The 20,592-nt window shown below is 41.2% G+C and overlaps 3 protein-coding genes across 3 annotated transcripts in view; 2 read left to right on the top strand and 1 right to left on the bottom strand.

The window, feature by feature from the left end:
* npnta (nephronectin a) overlaps window positions 1-20,592 on the top strand; it is a 491,735-nt gene that overhangs the window by 339,470 nt on the left and 131,673 nt on the right. The window lies entirely within an intron of this gene.
* The window catches only part of dkk2 (dickkopf WNT signaling pathway inhibitor 2), a 413,162-nt gene that overhangs the window by 50,759 nt on the left and 341,811 nt on the right, over window positions 1-20,592 (bottom strand). The window lies entirely within an intron of this gene.
* Window positions 1-20,592, top strand: part of gstcd (glutathione S-transferase, C-terminal domain containing) — a 70,392-nt gene that overhangs the window by 30,215 nt on the left and 19,585 nt on the right. The window contains exons 6-7 of the mRNA XM_084076890.1: window positions 19,104-19,219; window positions 20,401-20,445. Of these exons, the coding sequence (XP_083933016.1) occupies window positions 19,104-19,219; window positions 20,401-20,445 (161 nt within the window). The remainder of the gene's footprint in view (window positions 1-19,103; window positions 19,220-20,400; window positions 20,446-20,592) is intronic.

The raw sequence follows: 20,592 nt of genomic DNA on the forward strand, positions 1-20,592 counted from the left end.
ATTTGCCTCTGAGATGTAGTGGAGTAGAAGCACTGAAGTACTGGAAATACTCCAGTAAAGTAAAAAAAAAATACCTCAAAATTGCACTTAAGTACAGTACTTGAGTAAATGTTACTTCACACCACTGCTCTCTTTGGTCTTGTCAAACCTAGAGAGCCAGGTTGTTTCCCTGGCAGCCAGGCTGGCACCATTGTGTCACCTCTCTCCTGTCCATAATCAGGCCTACAGCTTTTGTGCCATGATGTCGTCAGCTAACTTGACCACTAATTTGGAGCTGTGCATGGCTATGCAGGCGTAGGTGTACAGGAAGTAGAGAGGAGGGCTCAGAATACATCCCTCAGGGGCTCCTGTGTTGAGGATCCTATCCTCACCATTTCTGACAGGAAGTCCAGGATCCGGCTGCACAGGCTGATGTTGAGCCCTGCTGTACAGTGCTGTAGGCTCCTGAGCTTGGTGTCAAGTCTTAAGGGGGACTGTTGTTTTAAAACGCTGAGCTGAAGTCTAGGAACAGCATTCCTACATTGGAGTTGTTATTTTCCAGGTGGGAGAGGGCAGTGTGTATATATGTTGTGGTTATGGCATTGTCCAGTGGTGTAAAGTAACTGAGTACATTTACTCAAGTACTGTACTTAAGTACAATTCTGAGGTATTACTTTAGGTTTTACTTTACTGGAGTATTTCCAATTTTTAATACTTATACTTCTACTCCACTACATCTCAGAGGCAAATATTGTACTTTTACTCCACTACAATTATTTGAAAAATGTAGTTACTAGTTACTTTGCAGATTTAAGTTATTATATTATAAAACATACATTAACCACTTCAGCCCTATTTCATACATAGGTTATTTGAAAATAACCGATCTACAAGCTCACGCGTTGTGAGCTTGTAGATCTGCTATTTTCAAACATTTTAATGCTTTAAATGTTGGTACTTTAAGTATATTTTTATGCCAATACTTTGGTACTTTTACTCAAGTAACATTTTGAACTCAGGCCTTTTACTTGTAACAGAGTATTTCTACATATTTCTATATTGATTCTTTTACTTAAGTAAACTATCTGAGTACTTCTTCCACCACCACTGCCGGCATTGTCTATCTGTTTAGCTGAAATGGTGGGGTGGGGGCGTGAGTGGCAACTCGCTATCGATCAGATCTTTGACATTTTTCTCAAAGCATTTGCTCACTAATGGGTGTAAGTGCTACGAGCTGCCAGTTATTTAGACAAGTTACTTTACTCTACTTTTTCGGCCTTGGAATGATAGCTGCTGATTTAAAGCACGATGGGACTTTACTCGGATGGAGGGTTTGATTCATTCTCTCTTCCCTTTTCTTACAAACACCATCATCATCATCATACTTTTTCTCTATCTCATCTCTCTTCAACCTCAGGCTTCATGCATTGTCCTGATGTACAACACTGAGTCAGTTTTGGACACATTAAGCCAATTCACTCTCCCCGGCTGTGGCTTTGTCATCTCGCCGGCAGCAAAAAGCTGGAACGCATAATGAGTCTCACTCCCTCTGCCATCTGCGCCTGTTGGTTGATTGTATGCCTCAACAAACTGTTGCTGCTCAAATTCATAATTTCCTTCTAATTGTACCAAACACTGTTTTTTTCCCATTGTTAGGGAGCAATAGATCCTTTTGTCCATCCAGCACAATTGTATCACAATGGTGACACACAGCATCACAATGGGGATGCTGTGTGGCATAGCTAGTTTCAGGATGACGTGTGGCGATGTGCTGGTGTTACCTACAGCAGTGGTTCTCAAACGTTTTCATGCCAAGGACCTTCCAAATTGATTTGTATCTGGCCGCGGACCACCCTTCTGAAAATATTTTGTGCCAGGGACCCCCAGAAGAGAAAATTCAATTTTCTTATTGACGTGTTGACGTGTTTCACGTGTTTCACCGCAATGGCGCAACGTGACAATGACGTGTTTTTGAAAAAAAATGTTAAAGAAAAAACAGAACCCAAGATATCATTATTTGAAGATTTGCTGCTCCATTCACTTCTTGTTTAACTTATTACTGAAAAAGGCTGTATCTCGGCTCCTGAGCACTTTTTTTTTACTATGTATTTTTCAATGTTATTATGTTATTTTCAAAAGGCAGACAATTAATGTCAACAAGGTCCAATGACCTCGTTCACATTTGTGAAACCACACAGTGCAACCCTCAGTGATTAGCACCCATCAGGGGATCGATTATACTGGAGATAAATATTCTGTGACTACTTGAAAAATTGCTGGCACAGTTCGCAATTATTTTTTTATTTCGTTGGCACTGAATGAGTTAAAATGATTGTGATGCTGTATTAACACATTTTGCTGGGGACGCCCTGGAACCTCACCAAGGACCCCTGGGAGTCCCCGGACCCCACTTTGAGAACCAATGACCTACAGTACAAGGGCAAAGTGTGTGTTTTTAAATGCCAAAGTTTAGTGCTTGGGTTTAGTTTTTTATACTAGGGCAGCAGGTTGAACAACATGTCAATATTATATCGATTTCGTGATATGAGGCAAAAAATCATCTGGGTATTTGGATATCATAATATTGTGATATGGTATAAGTGATGTCCCTCTAAGCTCTGTAGATCAGCTATTTTCACTATTGTTGAAAATGTGGTTTTATTGATATTGTCCTTTTTCTTTTAGGATGTTTCTAGTTTCATATTTCTGATACATTATATTTTGTCAGTTTTGCAGTAAAAAGTAAATGGTGTGTAGCATGAAGGAGAAAATGGCAACTCCTTTTATATAAGCAGTTCTTTGGAATAAGATACTTTTTTTAGCTGTTACTTTGTATGCAGTTGAGATAATAATGATTAATCAAAATCCCTGTCTAATTATCCAAAAGGCCACATGTAGGAGCTGTGACCGATTTGTGCTTTCTTCCCCTGCTTGTTCCCAAAAAAGCATATCCACACATTGCTTGAGACATTTTAAATATAATAAGGAAATCAATCTATATCTAGACTGAGTGCCTGCCCATCCCCAGTGCATAAAAATGCGCACGTTGCAGATGGGCACTGAAGGGGCTAATTATTTAAAACCTTGCCGTATGAAAGATTTGTTTTTGTCATCCTTTTTTCTTTTTCCCAAGCTGCCTTTCTACTATGTATAGGGCCTCTGTTTCTTCTCTGGTGATGAGATGGCTAAGTTTAATGAGCAGCAGAGCTGCAGGAGAATTCCTTTATCTCTCCCAGCAGAGCAGAGAGATAAAACCATGGCCCATCCAAACCATGGGGCTTTTCAGTCTGAAGCACCGGGATGACCAAAGGAGAGAATCCATCTGGAATCCGGCCAGCGTCTACTTATCCTGGGTTAGCACAGCGGGACTGGGTGGTAAAAACCAAAGCCCACCAGGACCTGGAGGTTTTCAAAGGTTTCTACCAACAACAAAAAAAGATGACATGTCTCCCTATGAGGACAGAAAAACTGTGTCACTTACTTCATGACTTTGACAGCTCTGGTTGGGATGGAGTGAAAAGGAGCACAATGAAAGGGGGAAAAGGATGAGAGTACATTGAATTGGAACAAAGTAGCTACTGTGGGAAAGATTTGTGGTAGCAGGATTTGTGGTGGATGTCCCTCTCAGGTTTTGTACAAGGCATATAGAACTGAATGAGATGAATATCGTCGCTGTTGGGTGGTATTTCCAAAACCGTTACCTTTCATGAAATGTAAAAAAAGAACCTGTGTTCCAGTGGATCCAATGTAGTTATTATGTAGTCACAAACTCTTTTTAAAAATCACACCCTGTGTGAAGTGAGTGGTGCCTTTGATGAGCCCCGTATTGAGCCCCGTATTGATGTTGTCATCAATGTTTGTGTACATACATACATACATACATACATACATACATACATACGGACACACGGACAAAGTCAGATATAGGAGTGGTTGCCTTCGGCACCACTCAAAAATAAGAAAATAGCGAGCTTATAGCTTGTAGATTGACGACACTCTTGTACGATGAAGTAGGCCGTTCATTTACAAAATTAAACATAAAACGTTGAAATATGGAGATAAAAGGTTTCTGCCCGACAGCAACAATATGTTTAGGAGCAGCTGGCTTTAACCACTTTGATGAGATCACTTTCAGTTCTTTTCTTTAAAAAAAAAAGCCCATTGCTTTGTATTCTGTTGAGCCCCTTTCCTATCCAATTCCTACCAGACTACACAATGGACAATGCAAGCCTTTATTAATATCACAATTAATTTTCCTTTGGTGATAACAACACTGCATAATCACTTATCCTCCAGACATTATAATTTTCCTGAAATGCAGTCATGCTACAGACAAATACTGTCGTGATTAGTTTTCTTCCATTTTGTGTCAAGTGCCAGTTGTTAAACCGCTTTACGTGGTAATCGCCCAAAGCAATAACCAGGGATGTTTTGACAGACATACAAAAGCTTTTGAAAGACGCACGGTGAGGAGTCCCACGCCACCCCCCACCCCGTGTTTGTCTTCATTGCCTTTCTTTTTTTCTTGTCATCACGCTCTTGTCTGAATGCAGTCAGTAGTTTCGCTAACTCTATGGGTGAAAGAGGACATTTTCAGATGACAACTTGTCAACAGATGCAGCTTACAATTTTGAATATTTTTTTCCGCTGGTCTAGGCAGACCCAGTCACATTTTGCCTTAGGAAAAGCATAGCTTACATTGAGGTAAAGTTACTCAGTGCCCACTTCTATGGGGTTTTAACATTTTCTTGTGGGCCTTACGGTCTGTTTGGTGTAATGTTTGTGGTAATGTGGCCAATTTGAGCCACTGTGGCTTGTTTTTTTGTCATCACAAACCACTCATTTTGGTTTTCCTCAAGTGACGGAGTGACGTGGGAAGTGAAGCACAGCAAAAATGGAGAGTAGTTCTCTCCTGTTATTGATTACCGTCAACACACCCTCGAAATGTGCCAAGATTATTTTTCGTCCTTTGGTCCATAAATTTCCCTAATGAAGAGCATATGGTTATAAGCACATTTTCTTGCCTCTGTGCTTACGCCTCAGAGTGCCAACAAGCCATTTCAAATCTCAAATTGCAGAGAAGATATTTTGTAAATTGCCCATCGTGATCTATGCCAAGTCAATAATAAAGCCCTGCCAACCAGATATTGTCCATTAAAGGAAACATGGATGCCTGCCAGCTTTGTGACACATATTAAGTGATGTTGAAGGTGCCTTTAACACAACACAAGCAACTCTGTTACAAGTCCTTATCTGTCTCCCTTCTGGAAAAGTTATTATTTGTAGTGTTTATGTCTTAGGCAGCAGAGCTGGCGCCTTGTAACCCAGGCTAAATAAACATGGACAAGACACCTTGTTTGATTTAAGATGGCACAAAAATTATATCCAAGCATTAGAAGAGTGGGTTGTTATTATTCAGTGAAGAAATAATGAAGAGGAAAGTAGGCCTTAGTATACTGGTTGGCCCTGTGGTTATGGGTGCTGTCAAGGCTTACAGACGCAATATAGAATAGTTTATGTTGTGCCTCATTAGCAATGTATCAGGCTGCTTACAGGCATCCTTTGAGAGTTTCAGTGTTATTTCAGTTCAGTCTTTCCTATTTACCTGACATAATGTCAAAAATGGGGTGACTAGGTTTTTTTTTTCCTACGTATATTTGATTACATTATCATAATTATGATATACCGTAGGCCTAATAGATGCATGCAATATATATGAAGACCAATGTCTTGTTTTTTTATGGAGCGTTACAGTGCACACCATTCTTGTATTGCATTAGTGGGCAATACCCTTAGCTAAGTACATAGCTGATACAAACTATAAAATTTCATTCATAATCTCACCCCGGTCTTGCTTATGTGGAATGTAAAACTAGAATATCTGCTGCTGATGTTAGCGTCAGCAGTGGTTTATCTGTTACCAGATTGGAAAATGAAGACAATAAAAATCTGTGCCACTTCGTCACCAGTTTTCTCCTTTTTTACCACTTTAAAGCACCCGAATTTAGTGTAGCGAAAGTCATCCGTTGTTTAATGTGCAATGTACATAGTAGTAGACCATGGAAATTAAATCCACACATCTCCACGTTATACTGCCCTAACCATAAGCCTCTGACTAAAAAGTAGCATTATTCAGCAACATATGTGCTTAAAGATCCAGTGCAATGACATTTTAGTCTTTCAGTCTGAAACGGCCTCGTAACCAATCAGAAGGTTCCATCCCTTCAGGCTATGGCACGGTAGAACCTCACACACCTGGTGTGCAGTGTTATTGTTTGTAAGGGAGAGAGAGACGACCACTGTGCAGACTCTTTGTTACCAAGTTGCTTATTTCTAACCTAAAATGTTTTCAGATACATATTTTAGTGTGTAGATGAAGTAAACAACGAGTAATACACCGTCTGGATGTCATCTTGAATGAGATTCAAAACGGAGTAGTTCTGTAATTAAAAGCTGTGTTTGTAGGAATGTGCAGCTATGGGAATCACACAGGTGAACAAAATCAAGATTTATTTATATTCATGAAAGTTGATCTGTGTCATCACGCAGTACGTTTTTGTTTACAGGAAGTAATGAAGATTGGCTTTTTAGGTACTTTTGATTTAAATATATGCTGCAAAGTTCAGTCCAGTTGTTCTGGAGCAGCTGTTATTTTAGCATTTTTCACAAAATTCAAAATGGCTGAAAATAGTAGGCAGAGCTTATGGGTTCTTGAGGCAAATTACTTCCTTGTGAGGACAGGGACCAATACCTTAATTTCATCACTCTAGGTCAACTTGGATAGCATAAGCTTTGAAAGCTTTCACCAAATTGAAGGCTTTATGGCATAACGTTTATGCACTGTTCTGAGCCCAGATGAATAAAGTTGGAAAGAGATGTCTAGCTTCAAAGCTGTAAGAGGAGTACCACCAAATTTTAGGCGGAAAGAAAATAAACTAAGTATGCAAGAGAACAGTTAGTGTGTGAAGCAGATGCGCTAATGAAAATGGCTCTCATTCACATTTTCAGTGCAATTATTGTTCATTTAAGCAGTTGGAAGGTGTGAAGTATGAGCTCAGAAATAATTGTGTGTGAACAATCTGATCTGAAGTTGCTTTCTTGTGAAATACTGTACCAAAGATACCCACATGTCAGAGAATTAACCAATGAATTTGCAGTGAGAGATGCATATGCACGGCTCATTAGATATGCATTATAGCAGCAGTCAGAACTTCAGAAGTGGTTATGAGTTGACAGTTGATGTCCCAAACCTATAACTCAACACAACAAAATAAAACGCTAAATATGCAATTATTGTAGTGCAGTATAGTGTATTTGCACAATAACACAGAATAAAATTGAGCTTATGTTTTTTTTGTCATTTTAGTAACCAAACTGACAAATATAGTTAATAGGTAATTACCCTTCACTAAAAGAATAAAAGAAAAAAGATAAAAGGGTTATAAAAACAAGTACATTTCACCTCAAACAAACATAAGAAACAATATCCCACATTTGGGTCTGCAGCAATTAATAAGTTCCCATGTCAGCTCGTATTATTCCAGCTGTACATGGATATTATACTTGTACTTGAATCTTCAATGTGCCTCCTTTATGTTTAATCGCTGAACCAGCCAGTAGTCCTCCTGTGGAGACGGATGTCTGGTGCTGAATCAGGGGCCCCCTGTGTTCACGACGTGTTTACATTCTGATCTGCCTGATGGGGCTGTCTGATAGAGCCCAGAGCCATTCTGTGGCATCACAGGCAGTATGAGGGCTCACTGCCACAAGCTTCGGTTGGGAACTTCATCTGCCAGCTTCACTGTGCAGGATCCACAAGCCTCGGGTGGGGGGACTGGGGCCAGCAGTGATGCTGAGGAGTTACAGAAATAGACCTTGAGACTTGTAACCAAAAGGTCACTTGTTTGAATCCCAGGGCTGTGGCTAGGGAAAGTACCAAAACTAAGTACCTCCTCAACATATACAGTAATTGTTCCAGTGGACCTGCTCCAGAGACCAGGTCTTGAAGACTGTGGTTGTAAAAGTCATCTCAGAGTTGTCAATGTGATTAATTGTATGGGCTTGAATTTGTAAATGTTTGATAAAATCATATATGATAATATTTTAATTAACATGAGCATTCATGCTCACATGACTTCCCAGGGAGGAGTAAAAGTGATGGAAAAAAGTCCTGTCTGTCCTGTCAGGTTATCACTGAAGGACTCTTTGAATGCTTAGGGTCTCCCTCCATTGGACCAACTGTAAATAATCTTCCTGTCATTGGACAGGGGGGGGTGGCTGCGGGATTTTGTGGTGATCTGGGTGGAAAAGCATTGTAAACCTCTTCTCTGTTGTTGCACAAAGAATTGTTCTCACCCGCTGCGTGTCATCTCTGGCTTTGTGCCAAATACTGTAGCAGCCCACCATGGCCCCTGTTCATAAACAGTACTAGTATCGGCTCTGAACTCTGTTCTCAGCTCACATCAGCCCGTGGAAAAAGGTTAAACAGAAAAGTGTTTTGGAGGAAAACAAGCAAGTCCCAACTGATTCCTAACTAAAGGGATGTGTCTGCAGCAATGTATTCTGAAGGATCGCAGAAAACAAGACAGTGAATTTACATTTTCGATTTGAATCTCAGTGGGTGGCCACTATGCACCACACCTAACAAATGCACACACCATGTCCTATTGTTTCAAGGTTATACGACCCCCTTCCTCTTCAACGGATGACATTTTTCTGTTGTAACAACTAGAGCCAGCCTGTGGTTTATTGCTATATCATCGCACTGGCAACCTGTTGATGTCTTATTGGCTGCCCTTTACGTTCTCTCTCCTACTGTTGCGAGGGCAACACAGATGGTTCTCTGCAGGTCCCCAGTTATGCCTCAAACTTTACTTGCTTGTTTACAGCACTTTTAAAGATCACAGCATGTGTTTTTGCTGGAGAGCTGGCATAATGTAAAATGTGTGCACATTCATCACATGCACATTCACATTTGAATGAACAAACCGTTCTACATATATAAATAAATGTCATGTACACAACACACATACTACTGTATCCAATCAATCAAAAAATCAGGAAGACACAGGTTAAGGCTCAATACAAACATTAATACAAATAATAGTCATTGCCAGTTGTAGACACTGACTTAGCTGGGAAGTATAATAAATAAACATGGTGGCAGAGGCGAAGACAGTAAGCCAAGAATCCAGAAGGTGAGAACAGCATTCATCCTATTGCGTTGTTTGAGGCTCCAAAAAGATAAAGATCAAAACAAAATTCCAGCTGTTTAACACCACAGTCAAGCCTGTGCTTCTGGGTGGTTCTGAGAACAGCCAAACAATGAAATAAGCAGAAAAGAAGGCTCACACATTTATCAATAAATTAATGCTTACGGATGATCCTACATCTGAGCTGGATGGACCGGGTTACTAATGTGGACCAGTGGAGAAGAACAGGGCATATCCCAGTGGAGGAAGATGTCTGAAGGCGGAGTTGGAACTGGGTGGGCCACACACACAAACCTACCAACATTAATCGCCAAGCACTGACCTGGGACCTGCAAGGGAAAAGAGGATCCTTGGAAAATGTGGTCTGAAGGGTGATTTATATTTAGTTGCGTGTCTGTGACGCTTTGTGTGCTGATCTATGACAAGACAGAACCAGCGAGGGATCCATGATAACTATTTACTCATTTATACTCTATACCATTGGTTCTCAAAGTGGGGTCCGGGGACCCCCAGGGGTACTTCAGGGGGTTCCAGGGGGTACCCAGCAAAATGTGTAAATATAGCATCAGAATAATTATGACCTTTTATACTTTGGCTATTCAAAAATAGCAGATATACAAGCTCATATCACGGCACCGAGTGCCGCGATATGAGCTTGTAGATCTGCTATTTTTGAAAAATCTTGAAAATTTGTGCAAATCTTTGAATATATATATATATATTTTTGTTCAAGGTTTTTTTTATTTTATATTTTCACATACAGGTCAATAACAAAAGGCATACAAAAACAGTGATGTTACCCCTCCCACCCCCCCAAAGTTCCCGCTCCGAAAGAGCCACAACCCTGGTATCTTATTGTACCATTAACACAAAGGACAATACAAACAAGTCAAAAAATAAATAAATACAAAAAATACAAAAAAATAAAGTATACACAGTAGTGAATATATATTTTTTAAAGCAAACATTTGTAACTCAAATCTTTGCTTCTGGGGGGTCCCTGGAACAAAATATTTTTAGATGGGGGTCCGCGGCCAAATACATATCATTTTGGGGGTCCTTGACATGAAAAAGTTTGAGAACCACTGCTCTATACACTTATATTGGTCTAAATGTATTTATTTATGTTGTGAGTGTTGTGCCGCATGGTTTTGAGTGTTGTTTTTTTCTCTCCATCCCTGTGATGTGAGTAATGACAGCAAGTCAGTTTGGGATGCTGAGTATTAGTCTTACCTGTCACACAGCATGTCACTTTTGGTTCACTTCAGCCCTGGCTGGTTGCAGGTAGTTGATACAGTGTACTTGTTGTCACATCACGGTCCATTTTATAAATTGACTGGAAGAGTGTAAACTGAGAGTGTAAATGCATGAGAGAACAGGCAGGGACGTGCACAGATAGACTCTAGGTGGTGCTAGAGCGTCTGCCCTTTGCCCTTTTGACCAGAAGTGCCCTTTTGAAAAAAAGTTTTTTTTCTCTTCAGTTTACAGCAGGGGTTTTCAACAGGGGGTCCGGGACCCCTAGGGGGTCCTCAGAGTTACTACAGGGGGTCCGCCAAATCTTTATGTGATATGATTTTTCTTTTTTACCATAACCACTCGAAACCTAGCATCCCTTTTCTGAGGAGAACTTTAGCCAAAAATAGCAGATCTAGGCTTGTAGATCGGCTATTTTTGGCAAAGAGGTATAGGTGTAGAGGGAAAAAAGAGCAAACCAAGTAAACAAAAACAAAGTATAATTTACTTGAGCACCTGCCCCTCAAAATGTCTGTGCACGCCACTGAGAGTGGAAATGCATGAGAGAACAGGAGTGCAAATAAATCAACATGCAGATTGTCCTCCTTTGCCTACAAGTCCCCAGTGAATCTTGTGTTGTGCGCCACTGTTTCTGTTGCACCTCCCCTGTGAGATGAGATTGAGATAAAGCTTTTTGAGTCTAATGAGACGAAGCCATCATGTCGCCCAGCGGCTCCCCATAAGCTTCATTCACATGCCATAAAGAAGGCCAAAATTCTTTCCACAGGCTATTGGAAGATGTCCCATCATAGCTTACAGTAAGAATGCAACTTTCTTTTTTTGTGATTTCATTATCTCTGGCAGGCTGGAAACGGCCAGGGGCGGCAGATTATGTTTACGCCAGTGTCCGTGTGTGTGTCTGTTTGACTCTGAGCAGCTGGATCGATCGGCATGAAACTTTGCACACATACAGTGTTCCCTGTAGGCCAAGGAAGAACATCTACCCCAAATGTTTAAATCAGCTTCATGATTGCGCTATAACAGGCCACTTCACATTTTGGTCTATAACTCTTGAACCATAGGTTGTATAATCAAAACTTTCCCTGGACTCCTTGGAACGTGACTCCCCATATAGGCCATGCCTATTTCCGCCTGACAAGATTTTCCGCCCTTTTGCGCTTTCTTCAAAACACACCTTTTGCTATAGCATTCCTACAAATTTTGTCCAAAACTGACACATCATTAAGATACACATTATCTCTTGAGTCATGTGATCAAGATGTATCAGTCATATCTTTCATATTCCATTCCGATTGGCTACGATTGGCTTCCGAACTAAATTTGATTCACACATTGAGGAGCCTCTAAACAATGGATAGAGGATTTCAATTCTACCTATAGGGGGCACCACAAAGGCTGCAAAAGTCACTGTTTGTTTGAGAATTTCTTTTTACCCCCAACAAATTAGACACAAATGGTCTTGTGAGTTAAGTGATAATGACCGTCAAACAGGGTTTTGATGCTCCATACCAATGCCTGTAATTGCCTTCACAAATGTATGGATAGGGCCAATAAGCTAGTTCAAATCCTACCTCTCCGACAGAACCGAGTACGTATCCCTGGGAGGAAAGAAATCCCTCAGCCCCAATCTATTCACACTTTACATGCTCCCCCTTCCACTGCTATGCTGATGGCACACAACTGATGACACACAACTTTTCTTCAGGATTAACCCACCCCCCTCTGCAGATCCACCATCTCCATCAGCCATGGACTGACACGGTGCTTAATAGGCACTAGACCAGCATCTCCTTCTCGGGCCACAACCTTTCCCTCTCACCCACAGTCAACAACCTGGGTGTGAAACTGGACCCTCAACTGCACCTTGAGGCACACATCAAACACCTCTGCAAAACCTCCTTTTTCCACCTCAGGAACATGCCAAACTGCCTTTGTCTCCTCCAGGCTGGATTACTGCAACGCACCACTCATCGGGATCCCTAGCAAGAGCCTGCAGAGGCTTCAGTACATTCAAAACAGCGCTGCTAGAATCCTGATGAGAGTGCGTACATTTTACCACATCACACCCACCCTCCGTTCACTCCACTGGCTCCCAATCACCTTCAGGACTGAATTCAAGATCTCCCTTCCGACCCATCAGTGCTTCCACGACAATGCCCCCCCGCCTACCTCAAAGAACTTCTCAAAATAAAACCCTCCACTCGAAAACTTCGCTCGTCCAACACCAACCTTCTCCAGACCACCAAGACCAATCTTCGTACCAAGGCTTTCGGCTCCACTGCCCCACGTCTGTGGAATGCCCTCCCCGACCACTTGAGAGCGCCACAATCTACCGATGCTTTTAAAAATGACTTAAAACATACCTTTTTAACAAAGCTTTTTCATATCATCTTTGAATTCGTTTTTTAATCGATCTTTTTCCCTTTCTTTTTCTCCTCTCTTTTTCTTGTTGTTTTTGCCCTGGCTTTGTTATTTTTGTGCCTTTTGATTTAACCCTGTAGAATTTTTTGATTTCCAGAAATGTAAAGTGCGTTATAAATAAAGATATTTATCATTATTATTATTATTATTTCTTACCAAAAAACACCATATATCATGAACACATGATACTCAAATTGGGTCCTGGCCTGGTCCGATTGACCCAGGGGGAGCTGTGATCGATCCAGAAGCCTTCCGATTACCAAACAGCCGCTTTACCTCCTGAGCCACTTATCTCCCCATATTCTGTACACTACGCACTCACCATTACTGCTAAAAAGGGTTGACCCTTCATTGTTTTTCTTAAACTGTGCTAATTATTTTTACTAGACCATACCCGTAGGGGGATATGAGCGCCCAAAGTGTGCAGTTTGGCTTATGCGCTGTGAACAGAAGTTTGTACTCTGTAGTGTGTACACACACGCACATCCCGTCGCCACGTCGTGGAGGCACAGAACACACGCAAACACCTGCGCATGTACACATCTAACAGCCGGAGCCGTCCCCCGTCGCCAACACACACGCACGAGCCGTCGCACACACACACACAGACACAGACACACACACACACACACACACACACACACACACACACCCCTCATGTGGCCAGAGCCGTCCCCCGTCGCGAACACACACACACAGGCGTCGCGTGAACACAAACAATGTACATTCTGACACGTGCCTCCCCAACGCGCATGCACACGTGCGTGTCCACGCATACACGGCCGCGGACCCGAGTTGTGGTGCGATCATCTCCCCCCCACCCCTCCCCCCAGACACACACACACACACCACGGAGGCGAGAAGCAGACGGCAACAGTGTAAAAAACGCTAATAAACAGCTGAGATGTGATGAATTTGAGAAACGGGCTTCGCAGTTAAGTTCAGATGGTAATGGTCAATGGCTGTGTGCAAATTCAGAGCAATTGCTCCAGCCACTGACAGAGGCGTATTGGGGCCAACGAGGCCATGGCCCGGTCTGTGTAAACCCAGATCAGCCAGGGGGAAACAACAAAAAATCAACATAACAACATTAGCAGCCCCTCACCCTATAAGTCGCCTTTGTTTTCAAATGGGGCTCATTTGCATTCGGCCGAATTGTTAATGAGTGGCCATTCAAAGTTAGAATTCACCATACGCTACTGGCCACTGAGGAGAAACGGGCACACAGTTTTGCTGACACGAAGACACGATGGCCACAGAGGTTTGTCAAATTATAGGAGCATAAGCAGTATTATATTCTTGTTATATTGTATTGGGATTTTTACCACAGTCTGCGGAACATGCCAGTGCCACACATTTTGCTGTTTGTACTGTACCTGTATGACAGAGTGTATAATAAACCCTCTTGAATCTTGAACTTACTTTTCACTTACTTGTTTACTGTTTAGTGTTTACTGAAGGCAACAGTGGGCATAAAAATATTACAGTCCTGCAGCTCCTGCTGTCTACAATGAGGTTTAGGAACCATGCCGTGTCATGCCAGCCGGTGGTGTTTGCTCATGTATTAGAGCCATTTGCTGCCTCTTTCTAATTATTGTTGTCATAACTCACTTTTGTGGGACTTTAATCTCCAGCTGGGCATGAATAAGTCCATTACTGTAGAAAAGTGCCAAAGATCATAGAACTCCTTGCATTATACCTGAGTTATACCTCTCCATTCATCATCTCCTCAGCAGATTTAACGAGGTACAGTCCAAGGGCCACCCTTTAGAAAGATCCTTTTTGTTTTATGCTCTTTATTATTTTAATGAGTCCATGGCAGCGTCTAGTTGGACAGAGGACATCCTAAGCCCACTATCCTACTGCTCATAAAGCCTGCGGCAGGTGGGGCAGAAATCTGTGCCAAAAGCAAATGTGAAATGTAAAGCTGTAATGGAGGTACGAAAAGAGTATTGAAGGGGAAAGGAGAAGAGTGTGTGCTGAGATAAACTTTGGCATCAGATACCTGGCAACCGAGGCTGATGTCCACTCAGTCAGGCCTAACATGCAATGCCGAAAGAAAGCACTCAGCCCACGGGTAGCAGAAGAGCTTTCCAATATTAAGCACCACAACATAATTTAATAGAATATCCTCCTGGGAATTTTTGTGCTTGACTTAACGCATGTACAATATTGAAGTTCCATTAAACTGTGGGCATAACTGAAATTAAGAGAAGTCATTTTGTTTATGTGGTTCTATGAAGTAGTCACTGTTTGGCCAGTGGGGTGGGAGTGAGGTTCAGCGTTGTAGGTGCTGCAGCCTAATGAATGGAGTTATCCACTCACGGCATGGATTGCTCCCAAATTGCCATGGTATGATTATGCTAATGCAAAATGCATTTATTGGAGTACTGTCATTTATCAAAATTAAAAGGAAAAAATGTTCCTAATGCCAAAACAATATGACCACACTGCTTATTTTGCATCGCAAAATACCCTGTATTTAGCATAATAGTTAACATTATACTTACTGTACACCTTTACAGGATCTCCTGCCTACATAAAATACTAAGATGATAATGATGTGACAAATACTGTATAATGATGTGTTTTGAAATGAACCTCTTATTATTTAGACTATTGGATCTGACTCTTTGGCATAGCTTTTTTAGATTATCTATTATTACACAGTAAAAACAAGTCATTTAAGTATAATTTCCCCAGATGATATTTGAAGTTGTCCTCTAATACAAACTGCCACGCCCCTGATATAACAGGATATAACAGCCTTGTACTGTATTTCCATCTTACTGATATGCAGACCAACTAGCAAGGATCCGTTTTTGAAAATTAAGCCAATGAGGAAGTCATTAAAACACTGCAGTTCTCATTAATTGCCTAAAGGGTGTCGCTATTTCCACTCCTGCTGGTTGCAGAAGAATTAACACTCCATTCAAGTGAATGGGTATTTTGCCGGACTTAACACCGTTGTAAACAGTTAGTAAACATTGTCTACCGTCCCCTTACCAGCGAAAACGGCGATTTTACTGTACCTTTATAAAATCATGGTTGAAGTCATTCAATGAAAGTCACTCACCAGCGCACAAAGCACCCGGAAGAACACTCTACTTCCGCATTTTCCTTCATTTCAGCCAATAGCATTGGTTTCCTGTTGCTTTTCGGGACCAGAAGATGGTGGATTTGAATTCTCTGAAATAGTGGCTTTAAAACGGGTTTGTAGAAAACAATGGGTGACGTCACCGTTCTCTGTGTCCATTTTCTTTTTTTTTACAGTCTATGAGCCCAACACATCACTCTGCTATACTCTCACCACTAGGCCTAGTAAACAATACCATAGTAGCAAACAAGTATGAAGTATGATTGATTGATAGGGTGCTGCATTAAAGAGGCATTTGTGGTTGGGGGATTTTACTCACATCTGATCTGGGAACAACCACTGTTTGCTAAGAAAACAACTACCTGCTAAGAAAGCAGGTAGTTATTTACCCAAAGATGCTTATGGGTAAGCTAAGTATTACAGGATGATCCAATTATTGTGCTGCGATTCTAAAAAGGGCGTTTCATGCCTAAATAAGTTGTTGCTTGTTTGTATAAATTGTACCGCATCATTTCAACAGCTGTTATCTAAGCAAACAACCGACATGAACTGTGCTGACTTTCTTGTTCTTGGCTTTCTTTTTCACTTGTGGCTCTTTGAGCTCAAACTCTGTTGGATGCAAAGAAGTGTCTCCACTAGAATATACATCAGAAGGTTGTAGGAGTGGGTAGGGGGCTCAGGCAATTACAGGACCAAAGTTGCAGACCTTGCCTTCACCCTGCTCCCTGGAACCATATTAAAAAAGCATGAAAGGAAAAGTTGCGAACCCACTCCATCCATGTTGGACAGAGATTAGTTATCTGCTATCCACCCCCTCACTCCTACGGGGACAGAGCGCAGCCACAGAGTGACCTTCAAAGAAATTATGGCACGGAGGGATACAGTAAGACATGCACACATTACACAGCATGGATATACAAACCACACACACACACACACACACACACACACACACACACACACACACACACACACACACACACACACACACACACTCTATGTATGTCCCCTAAAAAGTAGACCAATCAAATCACAGTCTCTGCTGCTACATGCATGACATCACAAAACTAAAGTTGACACTATTCTCCCCGTACAACCAGGAAATGTCATGAAGTGAAACTCGTGAAGAATGTGAGTTGTATCGGAGTTGATAATCAATACATGTAAAAATCTGTTCTCCAGCAAATGCCTTATTTGCTCCAACAATGTTCAACAAAGTTTGCTATTTCCATTTGCCCAAACTGGCGATGTAGACCGTCAACACACACTAGTTGACATGGTTGCAACTGGCCAGTATGACAATGCGGGGAAGATGCCATCTGGAATTTCCCTGTATAGTGGGCCATTGCCACTGAACACCATGTTAGTGCTGCTTCATTCACAAACGGCACACCTAGTGGCCATTGGCTAAAGAATGGACAGAGAAGCCATTGCCTTTGTCTTGTTTTTATTTCCCTATTATGTGTACTACGTACTAGGGGTGTTGGAAAATTTTGATTCATGTAAGAATCGCGATTCTTATTATCAACGACTCAAAAGATTCATCGATTATTATTATTATTTTTTGGTTAAATTTACAGGAGTTTTTACTCTATGGTGTTTGTGATTGTAAATGTAAGCTTACCAAAATCACAGTAAACATTATTATGTCTTCAGTCATATTCAAGGGCTTTTTTAAAAAGTGTCCAGCTGACGCTCGTTGACGCTCATTAATTTGACCCCATGAATCGGTATCGAATTGTGAGATAGCAGACGATTCACATCCCTACTTCGTACATCACAGAGGAACATACTGTCACACATAGTACAGGGACAACAGAACCACACATCCAGTGTAAGGTAACGGTGCAGGCCAGACCAACAGAAGCTCTAGTTATCTACATTACATTCAGCATCCATTCATCCAATCACAAAGTATAATTAAGGTAGCCAGCATTTCCTTTGCTATGGCTGTGCACTGACTATTCAATGTCATCCCACCATGTAATGCAGGTTCCAATTAAATCCTAAATGTATTCTGGGTGCAACAGAAGGCTTCAATAAGCCTCCCAGGAATTCCCCGAGAGCGCAAGTGTCAATGACAATTACTCATCTAAATGAACCGTGGAGTCTGGTCAATACTGTTCCTAATTTTCACCACTTCTTAATTTCATCCCTCACTTTCTTTCTTTTCACTCTCATCACCTCTGGGATCTGCTTAATATCAGCCAGTGAGAGAGGCAGAGGAACAATGAGGCTGTGACATTTCTCATTTGTGCCACAGAATACCCGGTCTTGCCTTCCTTTCATTGCTATCCACCCTTGGTTGTTGTCAATTTGCATAAAAGCTGTGTGTGTGTGTGTGTGTGTGTGTGTGTGTGTGTGTGTGTGTGTGTGTGTGCGTGTGCGTGTGCGTGTGAAAAAGAGCAGGAGATGGGGAAAGTAAAAGTGGGTAATGTGTTTCTGATATTCTATCCGTGTGGCCGTGGTGGCGTGACTCTGGGGTAAAGGAAACACTCGTCACTCTGGATTTATGAGCCAGAGACGACAGTGTCTCTGCATGGCGGTGGATCAGTGTCGATGTGGCTTGTTTGAAGGGCTAGAGAGGCTGAGAAGAAAGCTCCAGAGACCAAAATGTGCTTTGAGTTAATGGAGTAACACACTGAGTACACATGCCGCTTCTCACAGTAGCTGGAACATTCTGCCGCAGATGACACCAACACACTTTTTGGCACGCTGGCTTTGTTTTGATGATGTTGAAGGGTTGTTTGCGTTGGAAATTGTCTCAAAACGTGCTGGGGAAATACTGGAGGCCATTTTCTTTCAGTGTGTTGTAATCAATAGCAGTGAGTTGAGCATGTAATCAGAAGTGAAGCTGACGATATCTAAGGCAGCTCACTAAGTGCAAAGAAAAAGTAATTCAGCATGTTGAATTCAGAAAGTATTTTGATCTGAAGTGACTGCAGTTTGACTTCACATCAGAATTCATAAGATTTTCATGAAAGTAGCAAACTGAGATTTGTAAATAAAGAACTTCTGTGTTAAATGAATGTTCTTTCTGATGACACACTGACTTTGACTTAACAGATGTTCCACCTGTGCTGACACACTCATGAAACCTATGTAATGAGAACAACGTATACAATCTTCTTCTATTGCAGGGAAAATGTCAGACGTCCGTGCGATCAGGAAGAGGCAACAGCTGAATAATTTGGTTGCCATGGTAATGGAGCTGGCCAGAACTGGTCAGACCGTGGTTGATTTCTGCAGTGGAGGGGTATGTACATTATAAACATGTTCATCCCTCACTCTGTCCATATGTCTGTACATCCATCCATCCATCTATCTAGCTGTACTCTCCACATTTTCATGATCTTTCCCTTAGCCAAACAGTTCTAACCTCTCTCTTTCTTTAAATTGTCTATTCATCCACCTCTCTGATTGTCATATTTCTCAACTCAACTACATTGTCACAAAACAGGTGTACAGTTGTAAAAAAGTGGGTGAAAGTTGACAATAACTTTTATACTCATGGAAATCTTGTTTATTTCCCTCGTACTGTAATTGTAAGGGACATGCATTTGTAGTATGAGAAGCCACAGCTGAGTACTGTATGTTTGTTTGCGCCCATGTATAATTTGCCAAATCTTCTCTGACAATGCCAAACAACAGCTTATTCTGCTGTTGCTATTGACTCTTGTTTGGTGTTGATTTGTGGTTTGGATGATTGAAGTATATCAGTAACAAGGACGAAACAAGACATATTGGCAATTTTACATTAATTTCTACCAAATTATATAATATAAGGTGCGTGAAATACAGTATTTACATAAGATGCGTGATAAAAGGCAGTAGAAAATGAGGCAGTTAAAATAGCACCAGATGTGATAACTTTATGTACTAAGTTGCATGGCATTAAGGAACCTATCAATAAAATGAGGTAATTAAAAAGCAGCAACTATTTGCAACTTGCAATTAGGTGACAAATTACCAAAAGAAGCCTTACAATGAGTTAACACAGGTTCAGCTCAATTAACAGTAGGACAGGAGACTTGGCTTATTTGGGTTTGAGCCTGAGGCATTTTGGTTACTGGACAGTTTGGTAACCTTGCAATGAGTCGGACAGCAGAAGAAAACAGTTGATTTCATTTCTCTTGTTCTCCTACAGTATGTAATTTATTTTCTCTACTCTTCCTCTGTTCTTTTGTCCTCTAATCTTTTCATTTCTTGACTTTGTTCTTTTGCTTTGCGTTTGTCTTGGTTTCTTGCTGTGTGTTTGTGGTTATTATAGTGATGAAACAGTGCTTTGTGAGGAGCAGCAGTACCCACTGGACCTGGCTGATGGTCAACACTTGGGGATTGCTGATCACAGAGCCTTTTGATGTTCCCTATGTGGTCTGCTGTTTCTGCTCTCTGTCTCTGTGGCTTGAATTCATTTTTCATTTGTATTCTTCTCAGGGTCATGTTGGGATAGTTTTGGCTCACACACTTCCAGATTGCCAGGTAATGATTATGTGTATAATGATTATTTAATCACTACAAATACTATACAGTACTATACAAATAATGTTTATTATTGTCACATATCAATTTTCATATAACTTATAAAACGTATAAAAAGGCAATTGATGTGAGACGTCATGGTTAATT

This window comes from Gymnoscopelus microlampas, assembly GCF_963454915.1.
Source record: "Gymnoscopelus microlampas genome assembly, chromosome: 2".
Lineage (NCBI taxonomy): Eukaryota > Metazoa > Chordata > Actinopteri > Myctophiformes > Myctophidae > Gymnoscopelus > Gymnoscopelus microlampas.